Genomic DNA, 22,428 nt, shown 5'->3' with positions numbered 1-22,428 from the left:
GTCTTTTGAATCCAATCATATCCAGTTGCACCACATTGTATCATCAATAGTCACCGGTGAAGTGCAGAAGCCTGGAGGTTGGTTAATGTGGTGCCATTTTAAAAAAAAAACTGGTGGTAAGGAAAAGGCAGAGAATTGTAGATTGATGAGCCTGACATCAGCAGTGGACAAGTTGCTCGAGGGAATCCTGAGAGATAGGATTTACATGTATTTGGAATGGCAAGGACTGATTAGGGATAGATTAGAGTGGTGCTGGAAAAGCACAGCAGGTCAGGCAGCATCCGAAGAGCAGGAAAAGTCCGTGTTTCGGGCAAAAACCCTTCAGGAAAGTTTAGGAATAGTCAACGTGGCTTTGTATGTGGGAAATCATGTCTCACGAACTTGATTGAGTTTTTTTGAAGAAGTGTCAAATAGGATTGGTGAGGGCAGAGTGGTAGACGTGATCTAAATGGACTTTAGTAAGGCGTTCAACAAATTTCCTTGTGGAAGACTGGTTAGCAAGGTTGGATCTTGTGGAATACAAAGAGCACTAACTATTTGGATACAGAACTGGCTCAAAGGTAGAAGACCTGAGAGTTGCTTTTGAGATTGGAGGCCTGTGACCAGTGGTGTACCACAAGGATCGGTGCTGGGTCCACTGCTTTTCATCATTTATATAAATGATTTGGATGTGAACGTAGGTGGTATAGTAATAAGTTTGCAGATGACACCAAAATTGGAGGTGTAGTGGATAGTGAAAAAGGTTACCTCAGAGTATGACGGGATCTTGATCAGATGGGCCAATGGGCTGAGGAGTGGCAGGTGGAGATTAATTTACATAAATGTAAGGTATTGCATTTTGGAAAGGCAAACCAGGGCAGGACTTGTACACTTTTTTATGGTCAAGTCCTGCGGCATGTTGCTGAACAAAGAAACTTTGAAGTACAAGCTCGTAGCTACTTGGAAGTGAACCGTAGATCGGGTAGTAAAGAAGGCATTTGATATGCCTTCCTTTTATTGATCAGAGTATTGAGTACAGGAGTTGGGAGGTCATGCTGCAGCTGAAGGACATTGGCCAGGCCACTTTTGGAATGTTGTATGAAATTCTGGTCTCCCTCCTATCAGAAAGATGTTGTGAACCTAGAAAGGGTTCAGAAAAGATTTAGAAGGATGTTGCCAGGATTGGAGGATTTCGGCTATAGGAAGAGGCTGAACAGGCTTGGGACTGTTTTCCCTGGAGCATCGGAGACTGAGGGGTGACCTTATTGAAGTTTGCAAAATCATGAGGGGCATGGATAGGGTAAATAGACAACGTATTTCCCTGGTGTGGGGGAGTCCAGAACTAGAGGGCATAGGTTTAGGGTGAGGGGAAAAACTTTTGAGAGCTAAGGGGCAATGTTTTCATGCAGAGGGTGGGGTGCATATGGAATGAGCTGCCAGAGGAGTTGGTGGGGAGGCTGGTAGAATTACAACATTTTAAAAGGCAACTGGATGGGTATATGAGTAGGAAGGGTGTGGAGGGATAGAGGCTAAATGCTGGCAAATGGGAGTGGTTTAGGATAGGATATTTGGTCAGCATGGATGAGTTGGCCCAAAGATATCTGGATAAGTATATGAATAGGAAGGGTTTTGAGAGATATGGGCTGGGTGCTGGCAGGTGGGACTAGACTTGGGTTGGAATATCTGATCGGCATGGACAAGTTGGAAAGAAGGGTCTGTTTCCGTACTGTACATCTCTTATGACTTTGACTGTAAATGAGATTCGATTAAATTAGATTCCCTAGTGTGGAAACAAGCCCTTCGGCCCAACCAGTCCACACTGACCCATTTCCCTCTGACTAATGCGCCTAACACTATAGGCAATTTAGCATGGCCAATTCACCTGACCTGCACATCTTTGGATTGTGGGAGGAAACCCACGCAGACACTGGGCGAAAGTATAAACTCCACACACTGTCGCCCGAGGTTGGAATCGAACCTGGGACCCAGGTGCTGTGAGGCAGCAGTGCTAACCACTGTGCCACCGTATTTGCTATTTTCGAAAACTGAATTCTAAGGTGGTCAGTTAGCTTGGTTTGAACTGCAGATTCATGCCCATTGATTTAGATTCAGTTCCCAGATAAAATCATGTTACCACAAAGGACTCTTCTCCAGAGCCTCACCCATCACCTGAGAAATGGTGAAACTTGAGTTAAATCACCCCCAGTGTTCTCGTTCTATTGAGAGAGCAGCCCTGGGGTCTGGAAGGATTATGGGAACTTTATCTCTGTAAGAAGCACAACTGTACAACCTGTCATACTCAACACTATTTCTGCAACAACTTGCACTGTTAATGATGCATGGGCTGCTATAATGATCTCCAATCAGAAATGCCTTTCACATTCATCCCATAAAACAACCTAAACCTCCCTTTCACACCCAGCAATAATATAACCGGCAGACTTGAGTAGCTAACAGTCTCTCTTTATTTTGCCTCCAACTTAAAAATTTCTTGAAACCTTTAAAAATTATCACCTTTCTAATTGCATAAAAACACTGATATAAGCATGAACAAAATTTCAACAGCTGACCATATGCAGGATTTTTATTTGCTTAAGAGATGGGAGCATCACTGACTGGGCCAGCATGTATTGCTCGTCTCTAGTTGTCCTCAAGGTGGCAATGGTGAGCTGCTGTCTTGAACACTTGCCACCCATTTGGTAGTCACTCATTAGGATGAGAGTTCAGGATTTTGATTCTGTGACATTGGTGGAACAGCAATATAGTTCCAAGACAGGATGATTTGTTTTCAGGGGAACTTTCTGGTGATGGTGCTCCCATGTTCCGCTTCCCTTATTCTTGTAGGTGACAGTGGTCATGAGTCTGAAGTCAAAACCAAACTTTAGGGTCACCTATTCACCTTTTGTGAAGAGATATTTAAGAAAACAAAGTTGTATTACAAAAGCAATCTTTCAATTCCCACCTAAGTTCGATCTTGATATTTGAGTGTTTGTTTTTAATCTGTAACATAGATCTGCAATAAGATTGAAAAAGGCTTATTATATGACCATGTCAGAATCTACACAAGACATTTTTTTTTGTCTGGATTGGAATAAATGCCTCTTCTCCTCTTCCTGCCTCCCATGCAAAGTCCTTGAATTAACAAAAGATATAATTGCTCATTCTTTAGTTATTTATGGACAACAAAATGTTGTTAATGCAACATATTTAAATTAGTTTACTTAAATTTTGAATTGTTAATGCTCAGTTAATTTCTTTTGTTTGCAAGCATACTTCACATAATGGAAGAAAACCCTTCACAACCTGCACAAGCAATCGTGATTTTAAAGTTTGCTTGAAAGATAGCACACCAAATAAAATGGCGTTCCTTCAGTACTGCACTGGAATGCCAGTATAGATTTTCTGCTCTGGCCTGATTTACGATATAGGTCAAACTGCTAACAAAGAAAACAATTGTTCTAACTAAAAGCGCACTATATTGTATTTGTCAAGCATTCCTTAATGATTAAATTAGACAATGTCTCCTTGAGGGTTGATTTTCTGTCAAGTGTGGTGCTGGAAAAGCGCAGCAAGTCGGGCAGCATTCAAGGAGCAGGGGAATCGACTCTTTGGGCAAAAGCCCTTCATCGTTTTCTTGCTCCTTGGATGCTGCCTGACCTGCTGTGCTTTTGCAGCATCTGCAGTACTCATTTCACCTGGTTGATTTTCTGTGGCAGACTCTTTCAGATGTTTTGCTTTGTCTATTTAGCAGATGTCTGTCTTTGCCCCTCTTCAGAATATCCAGTCGATAATAGGTGGATTGGCACTCTCCTCATTTCTTTATCTTAGTACTGATTTGTAACTTTTTTTTTTAAACTGGCAAATTTGATCCCAACACCTGTTTTGGAAATATGAAGCGCAGCTGAAATCAACACTTTGTCAACCATTGTGCAGAACAGAGAAAATTGTACCATACCCTGTCAGTGTACTATTGTTATAGCTTTTGACCGTGGGGTTTCAGATTCTGGGTCTGGCAGTGGGGAAGAGGAGTGGAATAATGTAGTGGAAGTTGTCTGGTATGTTGGGCATGTTCTTTTTAGGAATCTTGGGAGGTCCCAGTCAACAAGGCAAGAAAACTAGGTTTTCAATTGTCTAATGCTTTTACTCGATAGTTATTAACTTAGAATTTTCCAAATTCTCTGACACTAAGCTGCTTCCTTCAGAAGGGGAATTACCCATTGGAATCATTTGCACAGGCAATTCCCATGAAATGTGCAATTTACTCAAACAAAGCAGAGCAAAGAGTAATGAGTACTTTTTACTTCCTGCTTAGTTGTCTAAAAACAGAACGGAGATAATTTTAGTGTGATGCACTTGGTTCTCCAGTCACTGGAGCAAAACAGAAGGACTTTTCCAATAGTTGGTCAATAAATTATCTACCACTTGTCTTGATTTAGATGCTTATTTTAATTTTCCTTCTGGTTAAGTGATGCAGAATATTCTGCTGTCCTTTTTTAAAGCTGTGGATTTCGCCATTTTCAGGTTGAGCTCAACCCCATTGTGTTGGAGAAATTTCAAGCCTTGTTCTCCAAACCACCTATTCTACAGTACCCAGTAATGAAGGCCATTATCCAGGCTGGGGAATCGGCATAGATCCTTCAAAAGGGGGAAGATGTTATTTCTTGGCTTTTTTTAAATAGAGTTTATGTCCACGAATAGGAAGGGTTTGGAGGGATATAGGCCGGGTGCTGGCAGGTGGGACTAGGTTGGGTTGGGATATCTGGTGTGCATGGACGGGTTGGACCAAAGGGTCTGTTTCCATGCTGTACATCTCTATGACCCTCTAGAAATGTATTTTGCTACTTAGGATTGAATATTCACTTTGTTGCTCATACCTAATATTCACCTCCCTTTTATAAACAGTTACTAGATACTACTTATTCTTAAATAACATAGACGTGGCGCCTTTTGTGTTTAGGATTGATATTCATCGCAAAGATAATGCAGGTGCTGCTGAGAAACCAATAAGTATTCATTCAACACCAGAGGGGTGTTCAGCTGCTTGCAAGATGATTATGGAAATCATGCAGAAAGAAGCTCAGGATACAAAGTTGTACGTACATCAAATACCATTTTTATTTAACATTTTGAGCAATTTTCATTTGTACCTGCTAAATGGACAGGGGTTTTTAACATTGCCAGGGCATCCTGCCTTTGTTTCAAAAGTGGTATCTTTTGAAGCAATGGGCACATTGGGAACTGCAGCATTCTGCAGTCCATTTGGTGACTGTCACAGTTGGCTAATAAAAATTTACAGCTCTTCCCTAAATTGAGTGTTGTCTGCATATCAGAATGATGCCGCCCCCACCCCCCACCCCCCCCCCCCCCCCCAGCCAAATTCAACCCCACTCTAAATCTAAACTGTGCACTTCCACTTTTCTAAGTACAAATATTTCCAGAATCTATGCAACTTGCAAGTTATTTGCGGTTCGGTTTTTGTTGTTTAAATCATTTCTATCCGAGATCCTTGGATTTGGCCTTCTGTATGAAAGCCATAAATAAATTATCAGTTACCTTTCTCTTCACCCAAAACTTCTTCTCCAGAGTCTTTATGGTAACCCTGTACTGTGAAGCCAATTATGGCAAATATATGTAGCTGAGACCGCTAAGTCTCCTGGCAGCCAGGGACCTTCTGGGTAAATGCAGCATTCTTTACATTGTTGTACAGACCCAATGAGCCCCAAAGACAGCACTAATAATTTGTGTGTCAGTAGCTATCATGTGGCATTGCCCTGAAGATTAAGAATGAATGCTGGATACTTTTGGATCATAATTATGCCAGTTAAGCAAATTGTCATTTGTAAAAGTTGAAAGCTGGGACTAAATCTCTTATTTACCTAATTGCAGCACAGAAGAAATACCTTTAAAAATTCTAGCACATAACAACTTTGTTGGACGACTCATTGGGAAAGAAGGAAGAAACCTGAAAAAAATTGAACAAGATACTGACACTAAAATCACAATTTCTCCGTAAGTTTTGGAACTCTGGATTTCAGTTTTCTATGCGTTGCCTTGATGATGATCCTTCAACAAAATATAAAATGCTTGTGTTGGTTCTGCAGGTTGCAAGACTTGACTCTTTATAATCCAGAAAGAACCATTACAATAAAAAGCAGTATTGAAGCATCTTCCAAAGCTGAAGAAGAAATTATGAAGAAAATTAGAGAATCTTATGATAATGATATGGCTGCTATGAATGTAAGTAATCCAGCAATTGTTTAGTATAAATGTAATGCTCTTATTCCAGATTAGTTGTTATCATTTTGGACATTTTGATAATTATTCTCTTTTGGGTAATTTCTATAACTGTCCTTTGTTCCAAAATCTGCCTTTTTCCTAGGTTTATGCTAAGTTTTTATGTGGTGTGAGGATTAGCCAATTGTGCATAATTCAGCAATCTATGAGTTGAATTTCGAAAATCTTGTTCTTATTCCATACTTTCAAAAATTAAACTTTAAAAAATCTTTGACTAAAAAACACACCTTTTGTCCTTGTACCTAAGTGTGGCTACGATTGACATCTGCTTATATTTATTTTGGTGGAAAAATGTTCTATGCATAAAATGTGTAATAGTCAATACAGTTAAGTGGCTACACCTATTGTTGTACAATACAGAACAATTAAATGCAAAGCAGTTAGGTTAAACATAGTACCTTTTAGTTTCTTAATCATCAAGCTCGATACAATTGTTTTCTAGTGCAAACAGCCAAAAATTTTATACTCCTTCTAGGCCCTCCTTGTGCAGTAACAATTGGGCTTCAAACTATGGGCTTTCCCTATTGAACTTTGTTGCAAATTGGCTCAGGTGAAGTTAAAGTCCTAGTCATATAACACAGAGACCCATTAAATCTGCACTGGCCTATCTGTATTAATCCCACTTTTCAGCACTTGGCACATAACCTTGAATGCTATCAAAGAAAATTGTCCTGGTGTGTGCTGTCTCCAGAAAACAACAGAATAAATTTACATTGACCGGTTGCTGTTGTACTTAAGTGCCTTTGAATAGTGATACAAGTCAATAATAGTACCATCAAGTGACATCTATCTCTGAAAACAAGTCGTTGGTGTTGGTTTTCATTCCAGCACAGCCACTTTGGCTGCAGACTTTATTGCCATTTTTTGATCCAGGTGTGTATGCCAACTGGTTAATAGTGGAGAGGCAAGTGTAGGTGTATGATAGAAAGCATGGCACAGGGAGTGTTTATAAACCTGTGGGCGTTGTGAAAACATGCCAACAACTGAAATCCTACCTGACCGAGGAGATGGCTGTGAGGATAAGCCAATTATAATGGCCCCATGGCATACTGCAACACTTCTGCACAGCAGTGTTCCCAGCTCAATTTTCTTCGGTTGTGACAACAATAACCTTCCACCTGTTATACAGTCAGAAGACATGCAAGTGACTGAGAATTATTATTCTGCTCCATTGTTAAATCCTGCAACAATGACAGTGTATCTGTACCAGACTACAGCAGAGCCTGGGCAACATCCAGACTTGAACAAGTGACAAATGACATTTACGTTGCATAAATGGCAGATAATAACCAGTAACTAGGGATCAGCTACCGTAGCCTGACCTTCAACTTTCCCTTGCTGTAAACAGGTATAGATTGCATCATTATTGGGAATTTGTGAATTTAACAGTCCCATTCCTGACATTATGATGGCTGGAAGGGTGGTCACTGAAACAGCTGAGATGTTATTTTGCCAATGTCGCAGGGCTTCAGAAATTTGTGTACTTTGACACTAAACACTCTGAAGTTCCCAATTGACTCACATTTGACCTCCACTTTGTTTGAGCTACCCATGGTCCCATCTTGGTCTGATTCTAATGAAGGAAGTTACTTCCACCTCTTTATCATTCAGTGATTTTGCTTGGGTCTGGATTAGGATTTGAGGCCTAGAATTGAGTAGTTCCATCGGAACTCGAGTCAAGATTTAGTGAATAGGATAATTATTGATGAAAACATATACATACTTTGTGTGCAGGGTAGAATTTCAAAGTTTGCAAGCATGCAAATCTTGGAAGTTTTGTGAACTTGGAACAAGATAGTAAAGAACTTCAAAAAGACATGCAGCTTGGTGGATTGGGCAGGCAAGTGACTGATGAAATTTAATGCAAAGTCTGAAGTGCTTATTTTTCTAGGAACACTAACAATATAACGTGGATTCCCTTTAGAATTGTACATTAAGGGATCTGGGTGTATATATGACTAAGTCATGCAAGGTGGTAGAAAGTTAATAAACCATACAGCATCTTGGTCTTTTATCAATAGAAGAATAGAATCTAAAATTGAGGAAATAGTTTAAATCTACATGATACATCATTCTTGCCTGAACTGAAGCTTTATATCCAGTTCTGAGTGGCTCGCTTCCAGCAATGTCTGTCTGAAGATTATTAGGGATGGGTGCAGACAGGATTTGTGAAAATAGTTCCAAAGATGATGAACTTTAGCTATGAAGAAAGATTGGTAAAATTGGGGCTGTTTTCCTTGGAGAAGAGAAAATGAGAGGATATTTGACAAAAGTATTCATTATCATGGTGATCTGGGCAAAGTGGTTGGCAGAAATATTGTTCCCATTCGGTAGAACAATTGGGAACCAGAGAAAACCGGTCTTTAAGGTAATTGGCAAAATAAAACAATAGTGAGATGGGGAAAATGTCTTCAGGCAGTGTATGGCTTACATCAAAAATACATTCCAAGTGTGGTGGAAGCAGGATCTAATAAAGTATTCATGAGGAATTAGATAATTACATGTATGGGAAGAATATGCAGACCACTGGGAAGAATGCAGGGGAGTTGCGCTAAGTGAATTGCTCCTTCGGCAAGCCAACATCAACACTAAGGGATGAATTGTTAGTTCATGCTGTGTAACCATTGTGTGAATAAGTATCCATGAAATTAACAAAATGGCTTTTCTACATTTAATTGTCTATATTTGACACTTGGAGATAGATGAAGTGAGCATTCTATATTACTCCACTAAACGCATTAACTATACCCTTCATTATTTAATTTGTGAGACGTTATTTTCAACATTGTTGCTGCACCCCTTTTCCCCTCATTTGTCCTTTTCTGAATATTCCTGTGGTGTGCAACCTTTGATTCCCTATTGCGCACAATAGTGTTCTTTCCTACCATAATAGGTCCCCAAAATTGCATTTCTGCTTCTAAATTGTTTTGCTCCATCTTCTATTTCTCTTACTGTTACTTTTTTTTTCCAAAGAAGAGGTAATTATGGTTTTATTTCAGAACTTCCATGTTCTGACAGCGTTTTTAGATGTTAAACCTGTGCACTGTCATTGTTAACATGGGTGCAGTTGTGGATGTAGGTTTGCTCGCTGAGCTGAAAGGTTCATTTCCTGGCGTTTCACTACCCTACTAGGTAACATCTTCAGTGGGCCTCAGGCGAAGCAATGCTGAAAATTCCTGCTTTCTATTTGTGTTTGGGTTTCTTTGGGGTGATGTAATTTCCTGTGGTGAAGTCATTCCCTGTTCCTTTTCTCAGGGGGTGGTAGATGGGGGTCTAACTTGATGTGTTTGTTGATAGAGTTCCAGTTGGAATGTCCTCCCTCTAGGAATTCTCGTGCGTGTCGTTGGCCAACAGCAGCTGTGATCTGTAAAACAGGAAGAGTGGCATTGAGCTTGATACTACCTTGATATACCTAGTTAAGACTTTTTTGGTGCCTATTACTGTACGAAATTAAATGGTCTACCAAAACATCTTGATCAGTAACCGTTCCAGTATGTTGAGGAAATCATTACATTACATACATTTTTATGGTTGTTACTGTTGGTTGAGCCTGATTTTCATGCTAATAATTATTCAGATTCCATTTATAGTATGTGCTTCATTTCCTTGCAAGTACTGAAATGGGTACTTTATGCCCTAGCTATCCAAAGAGAAATGTGTCACAATTGCAAACATTCTATATTAATGTATAGTTATAAAATCCAAAAGTGATGTTCATTGCATTGAATGCATAATTCTGAATATGGTGGATTCTCAGTACATGATCTGAAGGATTCTGGGTAGACTTGATGATATTGACATCCATTGACCTTAATTCAAAAAAAATGTTCTGCTCTTGCATTTTCTACTTGAAAGGTGCTTTATGAATAAGAGTTATCCTCAACGAAGACAATTAAAAATTTAATTGTGTGACTTCTCTTTCTTACACAAAAATTCTTTGGTATTTTTTAAGGAAAGCAAATAATTTTTGGTTAAAGCATTTATGCAAAAATGTTTTAATTTTGCAGCTTCAAGCACATTTAATCCCTGGTCTAAACCTGAAAGCCTTAGGCTTGTTTCCACAATCTTCACCTGTTCTGCCACAGCCTTCTGTGCCCCCTGCTTATACTCCATTTGGGGTAAGTGCTTAAAGATGCCCAAAGCATTTGTTTTCATAGGCTATTGCTTAATATGTTTGAATAAAGTGTTGAACTTCCAGGTGTCGCTCAAGTTTTTACAGCTTCCTAGGATGGTTCAGTGATTTGGGCTCTTGCTCTTCTACTTTTTGTGGTAATATATTACACCATTGCTGTAAGATCTTCATTTCTGGAAGGTACGTTTAAATTGTTGTTTAATTTTAAAGTAGTTCTTTTTAAATTGATCAATACAACCAATATATACAGTATTGTTTGTATTAATCAATTTAAAGAACTATTGGCTGTTTAATGTATCGAAGTCTATACTTTTACATTGAAATGCTATTCACTCATCCTTGAATAGTGATGAAGGGAATCTGGGGCGGGAAAATATTTATAACTAGTAAGAATTAGCATAGACGCATTAGGCAATTAGCCTGATTCTACTGTTGTTTGGCTTAATTACAATTGCTACTATTTATTTCAAACAGTAATGCCCTGATCAAGACTTAATTCACCTGATCTGCAAAGCCCTAAAGCAATTAAAATATCTCTAATGCTTTAAATTGGTGTATTTGATCTCCTTTTTTGAGAGTTAGCATTCAAGCGAGTGCAGATAAATTTGCAGTTTATTTATGGGGCCTTTTTTGCCTCATATACTAAATAGAATTTGAAACAAATGCATGAACCTAAGAAAACATTCCGGTCTTAAATGACCTGAGGTGAGTCATGAATGACTTTTTTTTAAGGTATTGAAATAATTATTTAGTGTTCAATGAAGATGCTTAGTATGTTTGAGATTTGTCAAAATACAGGTGAAAGTGTGCATTTGCTATACACACATACTGTATTCCCAATGAATCATTAATGGAGAAATATAGAAACAGGTGAAAGTTCTGTTATCCTTTTTAATCTAAATATGAATCTTGTGTACATTTAGATGTAGGCGTTCATTTAATATTAAAGCTTGCAGTTTTACCATTGTTATGGAATATGGATAGATGTTAATCTTTTTGCGCCATTTGTCATTTTATCAGGTCAGTCATTTTTGAAGTTTTGTGACTTTATTGTAAAAGAAGCAGTTGCCTTTGCTGGCAAATTCCCACAAATAACAATGGGATAAGAGGGCAACTGCAAAACTGTTTTCTATTTGTAGAATTGAGGAGAAAGAGGCATAGGAGTTTAGGAAAAAAAATGTTGAAGGTGATGTTTCAGCTGTAGAATGGAGAACTTATTGAAAAAGAATGTGTATCTTTAAAGCAGTCTACCAGGGTAAGCCACTTACTGAATATCTTTTTGAGCAAATTGTTTATCTATTCTTTAATGATCCACAATTTCCTTTTGGATAAGTCTGGAAAGATGGTGATCAGGAGGAGGAATCTAAACTTGTGCTTCTGTCAAAGTAATAGAGCTGAGGCCAATTGCTTTCCTCCCACTATGTAGCTGCATACATTTTAACAGATGGGGATAATTTATCACTGAAACATTTTTACGTTCATTTAAAACTTCATTTTGGAATTTGGTTGCTCAGAAAATAGTTATAAGCATATTGATTTAATTTCAGTTGAAGATTGAGTTTTAATGTAGAACGTTTAATATTAACAATGAGGTGTGATCACAATGTACAATTGCAGTGAATATAAATTTGTACCAGACTATCTTCTATGTGTTGTGTATGCAACAGGTGACTAAGTGTAATCTGGTGAAGCCAGATTACATGACAGGAGATCATGTAACATCTGCACACAACACTATGTATGCAAATGGGAAATTATTAAGATAACTTTGATATTTTCCAAGTTGAATTCAAAATTTGCAGTCATTTAGAAAGCAGCAAAGTAGAATTGGAGCATGTATCAAAGCAGCCTAAAGAACTAGGAGGTGCAAAATGGTGTTGAAAAACTTTTTCCTGCACTTGGTGCACACTCAGTGCAGTATGACAAGACCATATAATGCATTTCAGTAAAATGGCTGAAGTTTAATAAACATTTTAACAAATTTGGTAAGTTTTTTTTTAAATGTAAAAGGTTGCAGGTGTACATGTTACTCTTCAGCATAAGGAAAGCAATGTAACTTGGAGACTACCAACTTCTCATGCATAATTTCTTGAACTCACAGTGCACGATGGCAAACATACCTTTTTAAGATGCTAGTTCTAATCTCAACCATAGCCTTTGACTTGTAGAACAAGGAACAATACAGCACAGGTACACACTTTTTTTCCCCCCCCACCAATCCTGTGATGCCTGTCTAAACTAAAGACTCTTGCTTTCTTGAAAGAAATGCTTTCACTGATCCAAGAAGCCATTTATCATTGAGCTAAGTAGGTAACAAGCTATTAAAGACACATGGTATTAGTTATAAAGTGAAAGTTATTTGTCTGACTGTGGAATATCTTGACACTTTTTTTACTCATTGTGTTTTCAGCCTTTTCATTATTCTTAGCCTGTGTTTCTGGATGCTGCTCATGGCCATTCTTCTGAGCCATTCTCTCTCTCTCTCTCTCTCTCTCTCTCTCTCTCTCTCTCTCTCTCTCTCTCTCTCTCTCTCTCTCTCTCCTTGATTTCCAGTATGCCAATTTTTGGAGGGATCTGGTATTTGATTTTGTGAACTTAAACATGTGCCTTTCACTTATTTCTTGGGCTAGCCACTTGTCTTGTGCTATGCTATCCTTTCATTCTTAAGTTGTGGTGACAGCTACTTCTTCGGTGCTCATGTTCTGGAGTATACCTTCCAAATAACTCCCCCCCCCCCCCCCCCCCCCCCCCCCCCCCTCCCCGGCACCCCCAGTCAGGAGGGCATCGGGGAGAAGACCAGTGAAAACTGAGAGAAGATCTGCAAAATAAGCTGAAGGTAATTGGGGGTAATAGTAAAGAACTTTGCAGTGCCTGTAAATTGTGCGTGACTCCTATTGGAATTCCAACTCCACTTTGGGAAATCTTGGTACAGAGCAATTAGGGCTTCCCAAATACTTGGGTCATCTGTTGGAGAGACTCTTTTAGTGCTTTGTGTGCTATTGGATGATGATTGATTGTGATGGTCCATTTACTGTAATTCATGTGCATCATGTGACTAATTTGCACTGTTGCCCTCTGATTAGCTAGACAATTTGTTCTGCTGGCTTAAACACAAACCTACTTACCCATGCCTACCTCAAACCCATTGGTACCTTATCTGTCATGCTTATGAAATATTTTGATATATTGCTTTAAGTGCTTTCTTGAAGTAACATGAAACTTAATCCAATGAGCTCCTCCCCATTCTGATTCACTTGCACAATTTTGTAATCTTCAGTTACCATCAACACACACCTCCATTATTGGAAGCAATTTACTTTTTTGAAATAAATTTCAATTTTATACTAAACGTTTTCAGGTGGCTTGTGCATAATTCAGGTTTTTTTACTGTATGGCCAAATTATGTGGTACCTACTCCACTATTAATGCTTATGTCTATGATCTTACTATCTGAATCCACTTGGTTAAAATGTTAGAGACTATGGAGATTACTAGAGTACCTACTTAGAAGTAACAAATGGCAATTTTTTTTTGTTCCATTATATAGAATGCATTAAATGAACGTAGAGTGGGAGTTGGACCATTTGATCCCTGGACCCATTTTGCTATTCAATAAATGGGTGACCTTTTAACCAGCTTCTGCACAATCTTTGAAAGGCTTAATGCTCAACAATCTATGAACCTCTGCTTTGAATGTGTACAGTGACTTGATTATTCACTGCACCGAGTACAGAATTCCAAAGGCTTTCAACCATTTATTGAGTGGAGAACTCTTCTTTTTTTTTTCTTTTTCTTTTTTTTTTCCCACCCCAATTCTGAATGGCATACCTTTTTAATCCAGAGACTGATGCTATCTTCCAGATTCTCCAGCCAGGAGAAATCTGTCTCTGAACTGTCAAGGTGCTCGAGAATTCTATGTTTCGGTAATGTGTGAATAACCTAAACTCCTGGAGAATATAGACCTAATCTATTCCGTCTTTCTTCTGGGGGACAGCACACTCATCCCAGGGAGCAGACAGTGAATCTTCATTGCACGTCGTTGAGGGCGAGTACATTTTTCTTTGTGTAGGGAGATCAAAGCTTCTCAATGCTTTGTGTGACCTTGTGCGATTATAGTAAAAATTATTTATTCTACAATGCTGATTCCTTCATAACAAAAGGGCAACTTGTCTTCCTAATTGACTGTTATTTCTGTATGTTAATATTCCCAATTTAAGGAAACCCTGGTCCTTCTGAATGCATGCCCTAGTCTCTCACCATTCATAAGTTATGTCCTTGCTACTTTGTATTCCATCTGTATTATTTTGTTCTCTCACCCAAATCCTTTCTATCCTTTTCACAATCCGTATAATTTAAAATTCTGAGAGCACAACGTTTTGTTGATATTTTCGATCAAATCTTAACAAATTTTGTCAAATGTGATTTTTGTTTTATACCTCTGTCTTTATTTATACAATTAAATACAGTGCCCAGTAACTACATCCTTAATGTCTTCTAGTGTTTTACCTTCTATTGTGGAAGGAAATTATTGGTAAACTTCCTTCCTTACACCGCTTTTGAAAAAGCAAGGTCACATGTTAGCTTGCAGATCTTGAGAATTCTGGCAGATCAAAGCGTCATGGTCACTGTGCCCCTCGCCGACACCAACAATGTGTGGACTCAGACTGGCTCAACAACTGATCCGGTTTTCCTCGAATTACAGCCATGTACTGCAGATATGGTCGTCCAGTTTCATAGTGCCCCTAGAAACACGCTTCTGCTGCTCTTTCATGACAATTTAATGTTTACATGTGCATTTGAGGTTTTCATTTAACTACAGTACATTTAACTACAGCCTAAATTCATATCTAAATGTTAAAATAACTTTGGAAAATACGATATTGCTACATTTAACAATTTGTTAAATATGCTTTCATGACTCTGTCGATCTCTGTATGCTGATGGGAGTTGTCAGTAAATCATTTTATAGCCCATTTATCCTGAGGTTATTTTAGTTTTTAGGTTACTTGGAGTTTCACCAAAAATCTTTGTAAAGTTTGACTGTACCTCGAGTGAGTGTTTTTTTATTATTTAGCTTTTGTGGTCTAAACTAAATATTTTCATTTATGCTTGCTATATTGTTTCAAATCTTTGGGCTTATTCCCTCTTCAAATGGATTTATAATGTTGAACCAGATATCCAAATCAGCAGAATGATTCTGGTTCAGCTCCTGTTAACCCAGTAACAAAGTTAAAACCTCAATCTCTATTTTCTCCTAAATTTTGGTTTGAACTGTTGGTATCCTTGGCTGATTTTACATCAAGGGGTAAACCTAGGCTTCTTTGCATACTATTAATAGTTTGACATCTTGCCAATTGTGACGTGAGCCAAGCTCCACCAGCATTGGTGGAGCTTATTGTTGTGGTTCACGAATCAAATTTTAACCCAATTTTTTTAAAAAAAAGCTTTTTCACCTACCACTCTCCTCACTAGTCCATGACTCCAATCTAAATCAGAATAACAATATTAAGTTCCATGCATTTGATATCCTTCATAGGCCTTTGTATCTTGGTGATTTCCAATTTGTGATAGGGCCAGCAATTTATGGTGTGCACTCTTAAAATGTTGAAATGTTTGGTTTAGGCAATGGCTTTTGATAAACCACATATGGTTGCTGCAACACGGATTCATTGAGTGCTGTTATTTGATTGGCAAATCTTAATTACTCACATAGCAATTTAATGTATTATTTCATTGATGACTCCTTCAGAAATCATCCTGAAGAACCTTGCAATATCCTTGAAAAGGCTATATTTCCAGGATTAGAGGATTTGAGCTACAGGGAGAGGCTGAATAAGCTGGGGCTGTTTTTTTTTTTCCCTGGAGCATCTGAGGCAGAGGGGTGTCCTTTTTATAAAGATTTATTAAATCATGATGGGTATGGATAGGGTAAATAGATAAAAGTCTTTTCCCTCGGGTAGGAGAGTCAAGAACTAGAGGGTAGAGGTTTAGTGTGAGAGGGAGAAAATTTTAAAAGGGACCTAAGGGGCAACGTTTTCGTGCAGAGGGTGGTAAGTGTGTGGAATGAGACCATAAGACCATAAGACATAAGACCATAAGACATAGGAGTGGAAGTAAGGCCATTCGGCCCATCGAGTCCACTCCGCCATTCAATCATGGCTGATGCGCATTTCAGCTCCACTTGCCAGCGTTCTCCCCGTAGCCCTTAATTCCTCTAGACAACAAGAACCTATCAATCTCGGCCTTGAAGACATTTAGCGTCCCGGCTTCCACTGCACTCCGTGGCAATGAATTCCACAGGCCCACCACTCTCTGGCTGAAGAAATGTCTCCGCATTTCCGTTCTGAAATGACCCCCTCTAATTCTAAGGCTGTGTCCACGGGTCCTAGTCTCCTCGCCTAACAGAAACAATTTTCTAGCATCCACCTTTTCAAAGCCATGTATTATTTTGTACGTTTCTATTAGATCTCCCCTTAATCTTCTAAACTCCAACGAATACAATCCCAGTATCCTCAGCCGTTCCTCATATGCTAGACCTGTCATTCCAGGGATCATCCGTGTGAATCTCCGCTGGACACGTTCCAGTGCCAGTATGTCCTTCCTGAGGTGTGGGGACCAAAACTGGACACAGTACTCCAAATGGGGCCTAACCAGAGCTTTATAAAGTCTTAGTAGTACATCTCTGCTTTTATATTCCAACCCTCTTGAGATAAGAGACAACATTGCATTCGCTTTCTTAATCACAGACTCAACCTGCATGTTTACCTTTAGAGAATCCTCGACTAGCACTCCCAGATCCCTTTGTGCTTTGGCTTTATTAAGTTTCTCACCATTTAGAAAGTAGTCCATTCCTATATTCTTTTTGCCAAAGTGCAAGACCTCGCACTTGCTCACGTTAAATTCCATCAGCCATTTCCTGGACCACTCTCCCAACCTGTCTAGATCCTTCTGTAGCCTCCCCACTTCCTCAGTACTACCTGCCTGTCTACCTAACTTTGTATTAATGAGCTGCCAGAGGAAGTAGTGGAGGCTGATACAATTACAACATTTAAAAGGCATCTGATGGGTTTATGAATAGGAAGGCTTTAGAGGGATATGTCAAGTGCTGGCAAATGGGACTAGATTAGGTTTGGATATCTGGCTGGCATGGATGAGTTGGACTGAAGGGTCTGTTCTTGTACTATACATCTCTCTAACTCTACACATTTAAATTTAAATCACTCAATCCTTTACTTTTCAACCATAATTTTAAATTTTTTTTCAGTTTATGACTTATAACAAACTGATACACAGTACATTTAGATACTTTTTCCATTTATTAATGTCTTGTCATGTCAGGAATTGCATGAATTAGTTTAGTCATTATATCTATTGACATGAGAAGCACTCAAGTGCAGGGTTTGTGGCCACACCATTCTGGTTATTAGGCATATTCAGCCTTCTAGCTGATGTTTTTAGATTTGAGGGAAACCACCAAATAAAGAAAGATGCCTTTTTTTTCATTCCCCCTCGACAGGTAGTTTTCAGCTTTCTTTGCCTTTCTATATTCCAATAAAATAGGGAGTTTTGAGAGCTGTTGTTGTAAAAGTACAACCTTGCAAAGTAATTCAAGTAATAGCCAGTTGTAAGTATAATCTGGAATGTGTTATGTAATATATAAAAACCATTAATATGAAAAGTCTCATGTGCAATCGAATGTTTACTCTCTCCAAATTTGTTAGCTGATGAAATTTCAGGAGTAGTGTAAGTAAATGTTAGTTTTAAAGTTTAACTACTCATTTTGAAACTTCATTAATTACATTTAAGATCCTGCAGTGCTCTGTTGTAGTTGAGATTAACACTTGTACTGATACAACAATAGTTTATGCTCAGTATATGTGAATAATGCAGTGCATAGCTTTGTATCACCAGCATGTGATTCCATTTTCACTTGTGGTAAATGAAACTTCTACCTGGTTTTAGTTTGATATTAACTGCACTTTACCACCTGAAATTTAAAAATGCTCATCATTATTTTGGTAATGACGTGCCTCTTATTAGAGTTTGTGGTATGCAGTACACCTACAATATTTGAACCTCAATTTGTTGACCTAGTCTTTAGCATGGTTGAACAATTTGTTTATAATCGGCATGTTTTGCCCTAAGTTGGTAGACAATATAAAATTTTGAGCACAGAATGCATTCTCACAACTTGAGTTTATATAATTTGTGCCAGTTGAAAACCATTGCAGTTGAAGTTGACCACGCTCCTAGGTTGAAAACAAAACTCATCATCTTTTGGCGAGTTTCTACTGATTTTGATTTGTACTCCTTTTGAGACTAGATTGGTCGGTTCTTTATGGTGCCAGAACACCACTTTTTTTATTTTTAAAAATGTCGTACCTTAAGACATATGGTTCTATTTCAGTTATGAAGATATTTTAGTTTTGGAAGTTGTTTACTCTCGGGTGTATTGACATTGCCTCAGCATTTATTTTTTGTAATAACTGCCTTTTTCAGCCATTCTAATCAAATTATACCTAGTTACTTAAAACTGCGTGAGTTTTCGGGGTGGGGGCTCTTGGGGTTTTTTTTTAAATGTTTCGCTTTTTGATTGAACTGGTTCATTTAGTCAGGTAGATGAGTTTGAAAAGGTGGAACCACTTTCAAAATCAACACTTTATTTATTTGTATTTTATGTGAAAGCTATCCCATCATCTGTTTTGTTTTTTATTATCTACTTTTTCCTATAAAATGCAACATGTACTGTATTTTTGTATACAAAATTACATAATGTCCATACGTGGTTGTACTTTGTTTCATTTTGGCTGTTCACCTTTTTTATGATTAATGCGAACGTGTAATATTTCTGTTTCATATCTTCACTGTTCTCCATTTGGCATCTGCAATGGAAAGCTGAACTGAAATTCGGAGCAGAAACCGAAGTTACATAAATGCCCATTTTCTTTGTGATTTAGAGCTATCCAAATTTCTGTGATGTGTATGAGGTATCGAGCATTGCTTCAGGGGGCCAGCAACTAGCTGTAAGTGACTATTTTTAGTCTGGTATGCACAGCACCATTTGCCTGACCTGCTTTCCTGCTGAAGATGTAGTAAAAATAATTCTATCTTCGCATAGGATGAAAAATAAACTGAATAAATGGGACTGATTTTGGTGTAATAGCTTTATTGAAGATGTAGTGGTGGTGGAAAGAATCTGGCATTCACAATTTTTTAAATGTTTAACCTGCACAGCTTTACTTTGGTAACCCTAATTACATTGGTCATGCTAAGATTATCCTAAAACAACATGCAAAGCAATTATCTGAACTTAGCTGTATCTGATTGCTAGATGTTAATAACTGGGTGGGTGAAAGCAAACATATCTAGCCAGATAGAGGCTACCAGAGAGCACCATCTTACTAATGGTACGTTTTTGCACCGAACAGCTGTTCTGTTTGCACCATAACTTGGTGGGCATAAAAGCTGCTAACTGTGGGACAGGACGTGAGGGATCTCGATGAGTGGTGGGTTGAGCAGTGTTTTACCACAAGTTTAAACATGTTTATTTCTCAAATTGGGAGGCGATTCTGTGTCTAAACAGATGCTCAAAGAGAAATACAGAAAGAAGTTGGACAGTGAGTAAACGCCATAATTTGTCATTAAATTAGTGGTTAATTAGCACCATGTTATCAAATATCACCATTGTTAAAATAGACTTTCTCTTTTAGTCACCAGATTTGATATTCTGTGGCTACTTTAATTGACAATCGTGTTAAAATCTAAAATGCTGATATAATTCAGGATACTATGTTTGTAAAACCAGACTGCAGAATGACCTAGATTGAGCAGAAAATTCTGAAGATTGTTTACACCGTATTTTTCGTAACCCTTTGAACTTGCATGCTACTTTGTGCATGTAAAAGTAACGTGCATCATCAGTGCATCAGTTTTATAGCCCATGTAATGATTGAGCCAACAAAACATTTTATTTTGAAGACACCAAGTAGTCATCATTGCATTAGTTCACATGTGCCTTTTGTGGACTGCTACAGCTTATGGACCACCCAGCTAATGCATTTCCACATTATGTCAAAGGGTACCTCATACACGAGGTCTTCCAATTAAGACTTCAAGAATTAATTGGAAAACAGTAACTTGTATCAGTCACACAAAATGGCTTTGGTTATATTTGCTGCCATGTTTGAAGCAGTTTTGCCTATCTCAAACAATTCTCTTGAATTTCTAACAATCAAAAACATTGTACTGGAAAAATGTGCATTTTGTTAAATTACTTCATCGTCTATATGGTCATTACAATTCACTTAAACTGGGGTGTAAAGCAGCAAATTCAAAGTAATCATGTGATGCTTCAGTATGAATCAAAGCATAAACAATACGACTCTGCTTTTAATAACCTAAAGAGCATTATTGGGGTTTTGGCTGAGATCTCTAGAATTTCTGAAAGAATCTTAAAGCTACATTTCTAAACTGTGAAGATATATTTGTCACAACTCCAAATTCATTTCTTGAACTGTAATCAGTTCCTTTTGGTAATATTCTATTTTTTTTTAATTGGTAAAACTGCTATATTCAGTCAGACTTTGGACTTTTTATTACTTTTTATGTAGAAATAGTGCAAGTATTTAAAATGTGTGAGGTAAATGATTGCATTGTTTACATGATCATTTATATCAAACTTAACTATTAATTTCTTCCCTATTTAATTTTCCAAGTTCCTCCAAAGTCAAAATGTTTGTCATTTCAAACAACCATTTGTAAGAGCTTTTCTAAAATATAACCTTTTTTTGAAATTCAGAGTTGTCCAATTTTACCTATTTTGTTTGCACATAGAGCTGGAATCTAATTCAGTTTTAGTTTTGCATTACCTTTAAAGAAATGTCAGAGATAGGAGGGTGGGGATCCTTGCTTTTTTTAACCTGGTACTTTGAGACAGACATCGTACGGCATCAATACAGCATTATGGCAATGTAATTTAGTCTTGTAAAGTAGACACGCAACAGCTGATTTTCACAGCAAGGTCTCACATCAGCAAGTTAATGGTCAAAATTATTTATTTCTGGTGGTTTCTGTTTAGGGATAAATGTCAATGAGGGCATTTGAAAGAAATCACTGTACTAATTGATTAGTGCTGTAGGCTCTTTTAAACCCATCTGAGAGTACAAACTCCTGTCATTTGCAGTATGTTTACAAACCCCAGAGTACTAGTTTGCCACCAGACCTGGAGCTGATGAATCAACACACTTTACTGAAAGTGCCAAACTTCCAGAAAGAATGGCAGTGCACTTTAAACACATCCTCAATTGGTCTTTTTTTTGTCAATGTACAGTATGTGACAGGTTGCTACGAATTGCTCTTTTGATGAACCTACTGTGCTGTTGGAAATAATAAACACATAGTTCCAGGAGTTGTTGCTTTCCCACCCGAGACCCTAGAAAGTTTGAGGTCAGTATCTGGTCAAGAGGTGCGCAAGGTATTTTTTTGGAGGGGTGGAAGCAAGGACCTATCCTGCAATGATGCAAATATGCCTGTTGTCCAAGAAGTAAATGAGCTGATCTTTTAGACCTACTCCTCTGTCACAATCAGAATCTTCATTTAAAACAAAAATGTAATGGGGAACCTGACAATATGGAATTCTGAGAGAGAAGGCAAAAAGGAAATAAAAGTAGTAACAGGGTAAGAATGCAAAGAGACTAGGAGCCAATATAAAACATGAACCCAAAAGTCTTCCATAGGCACGTGAAAAGTAAAAGGCTGGTGAAAAGAATAGTAGTAGGGTGGACTAGGAACTGAAAAGGGTGTTTATGGATGGAGGCAGAGGGCGTAATTGAGGTATGAATTGCATACTTAGCATCTGCCTTTACAAAGGGAGAAAAAGGAAGTAATTTGGACAATAGAACTGTTTAAAATCAACAAGGAAAAAGTATTAGGCTGTCAATACATAAGTGAAATTTTACACCCTTATTCAAAAAGCATTTGACTGCTAGCTAGTGTAACCTGATGGGAAGTAGTAGTTCAAGACA

General features: G+C 38.1%; 1 protein-coding gene across 5 annotated transcripts in view; it reads left to right on the top strand.

Moving 5' to 3' along the window:
- igf2bp3 (insulin-like growth factor 2 mRNA binding protein 3) overlaps window positions 1–22,428 on the top strand; it is a 136,193-nt gene that overhangs the window by 90,876 nt on the left and 22,889 nt on the right. For 3 of the 5 annotated variants that reach the window (XM_072575288.1, XM_072575287.1, XM_072575291.1), the window contains exons 7-11: window positions 4,937–5,071; window positions 5,866–5,988; window positions 6,081–6,216; window positions 10,281–10,391; window positions 19,363–19,428. In XM_072575288.1, the coding sequence (XP_072431389.1) occupies window positions 4,937–5,071; window positions 5,866–5,988; window positions 6,081–6,216; window positions 10,281–10,391; window positions 19,363–19,428 (571 nt within the window). The remainder of the gene's footprint in view (window positions 1–4,936; window positions 5,072–5,865; window positions 5,989–6,080; window positions 6,217–10,280; window positions 10,392–19,362; window positions 19,429–22,428) is intronic. The other 2 variants (XM_072575290.1, XM_072575289.1) reach the window with 1 other exon arrangement.

The sequence above is a fragment of the Chiloscyllium punctatum genome, chromosome 8 (assembly GCF_047496795.1).
Source record: "Chiloscyllium punctatum isolate Juve2018m chromosome 8, sChiPun1.3, whole genome shotgun sequence".
Taxonomy (NCBI): Eukaryota; Metazoa; Chordata; class Chondrichthyes; order Orectolobiformes; family Hemiscylliidae; genus Chiloscyllium; species Chiloscyllium punctatum.
The sequence above is the reverse complement of the archived record's forward strand: the minus strand, read 5'-3'. Positions and strand labels throughout refer to the sequence as shown.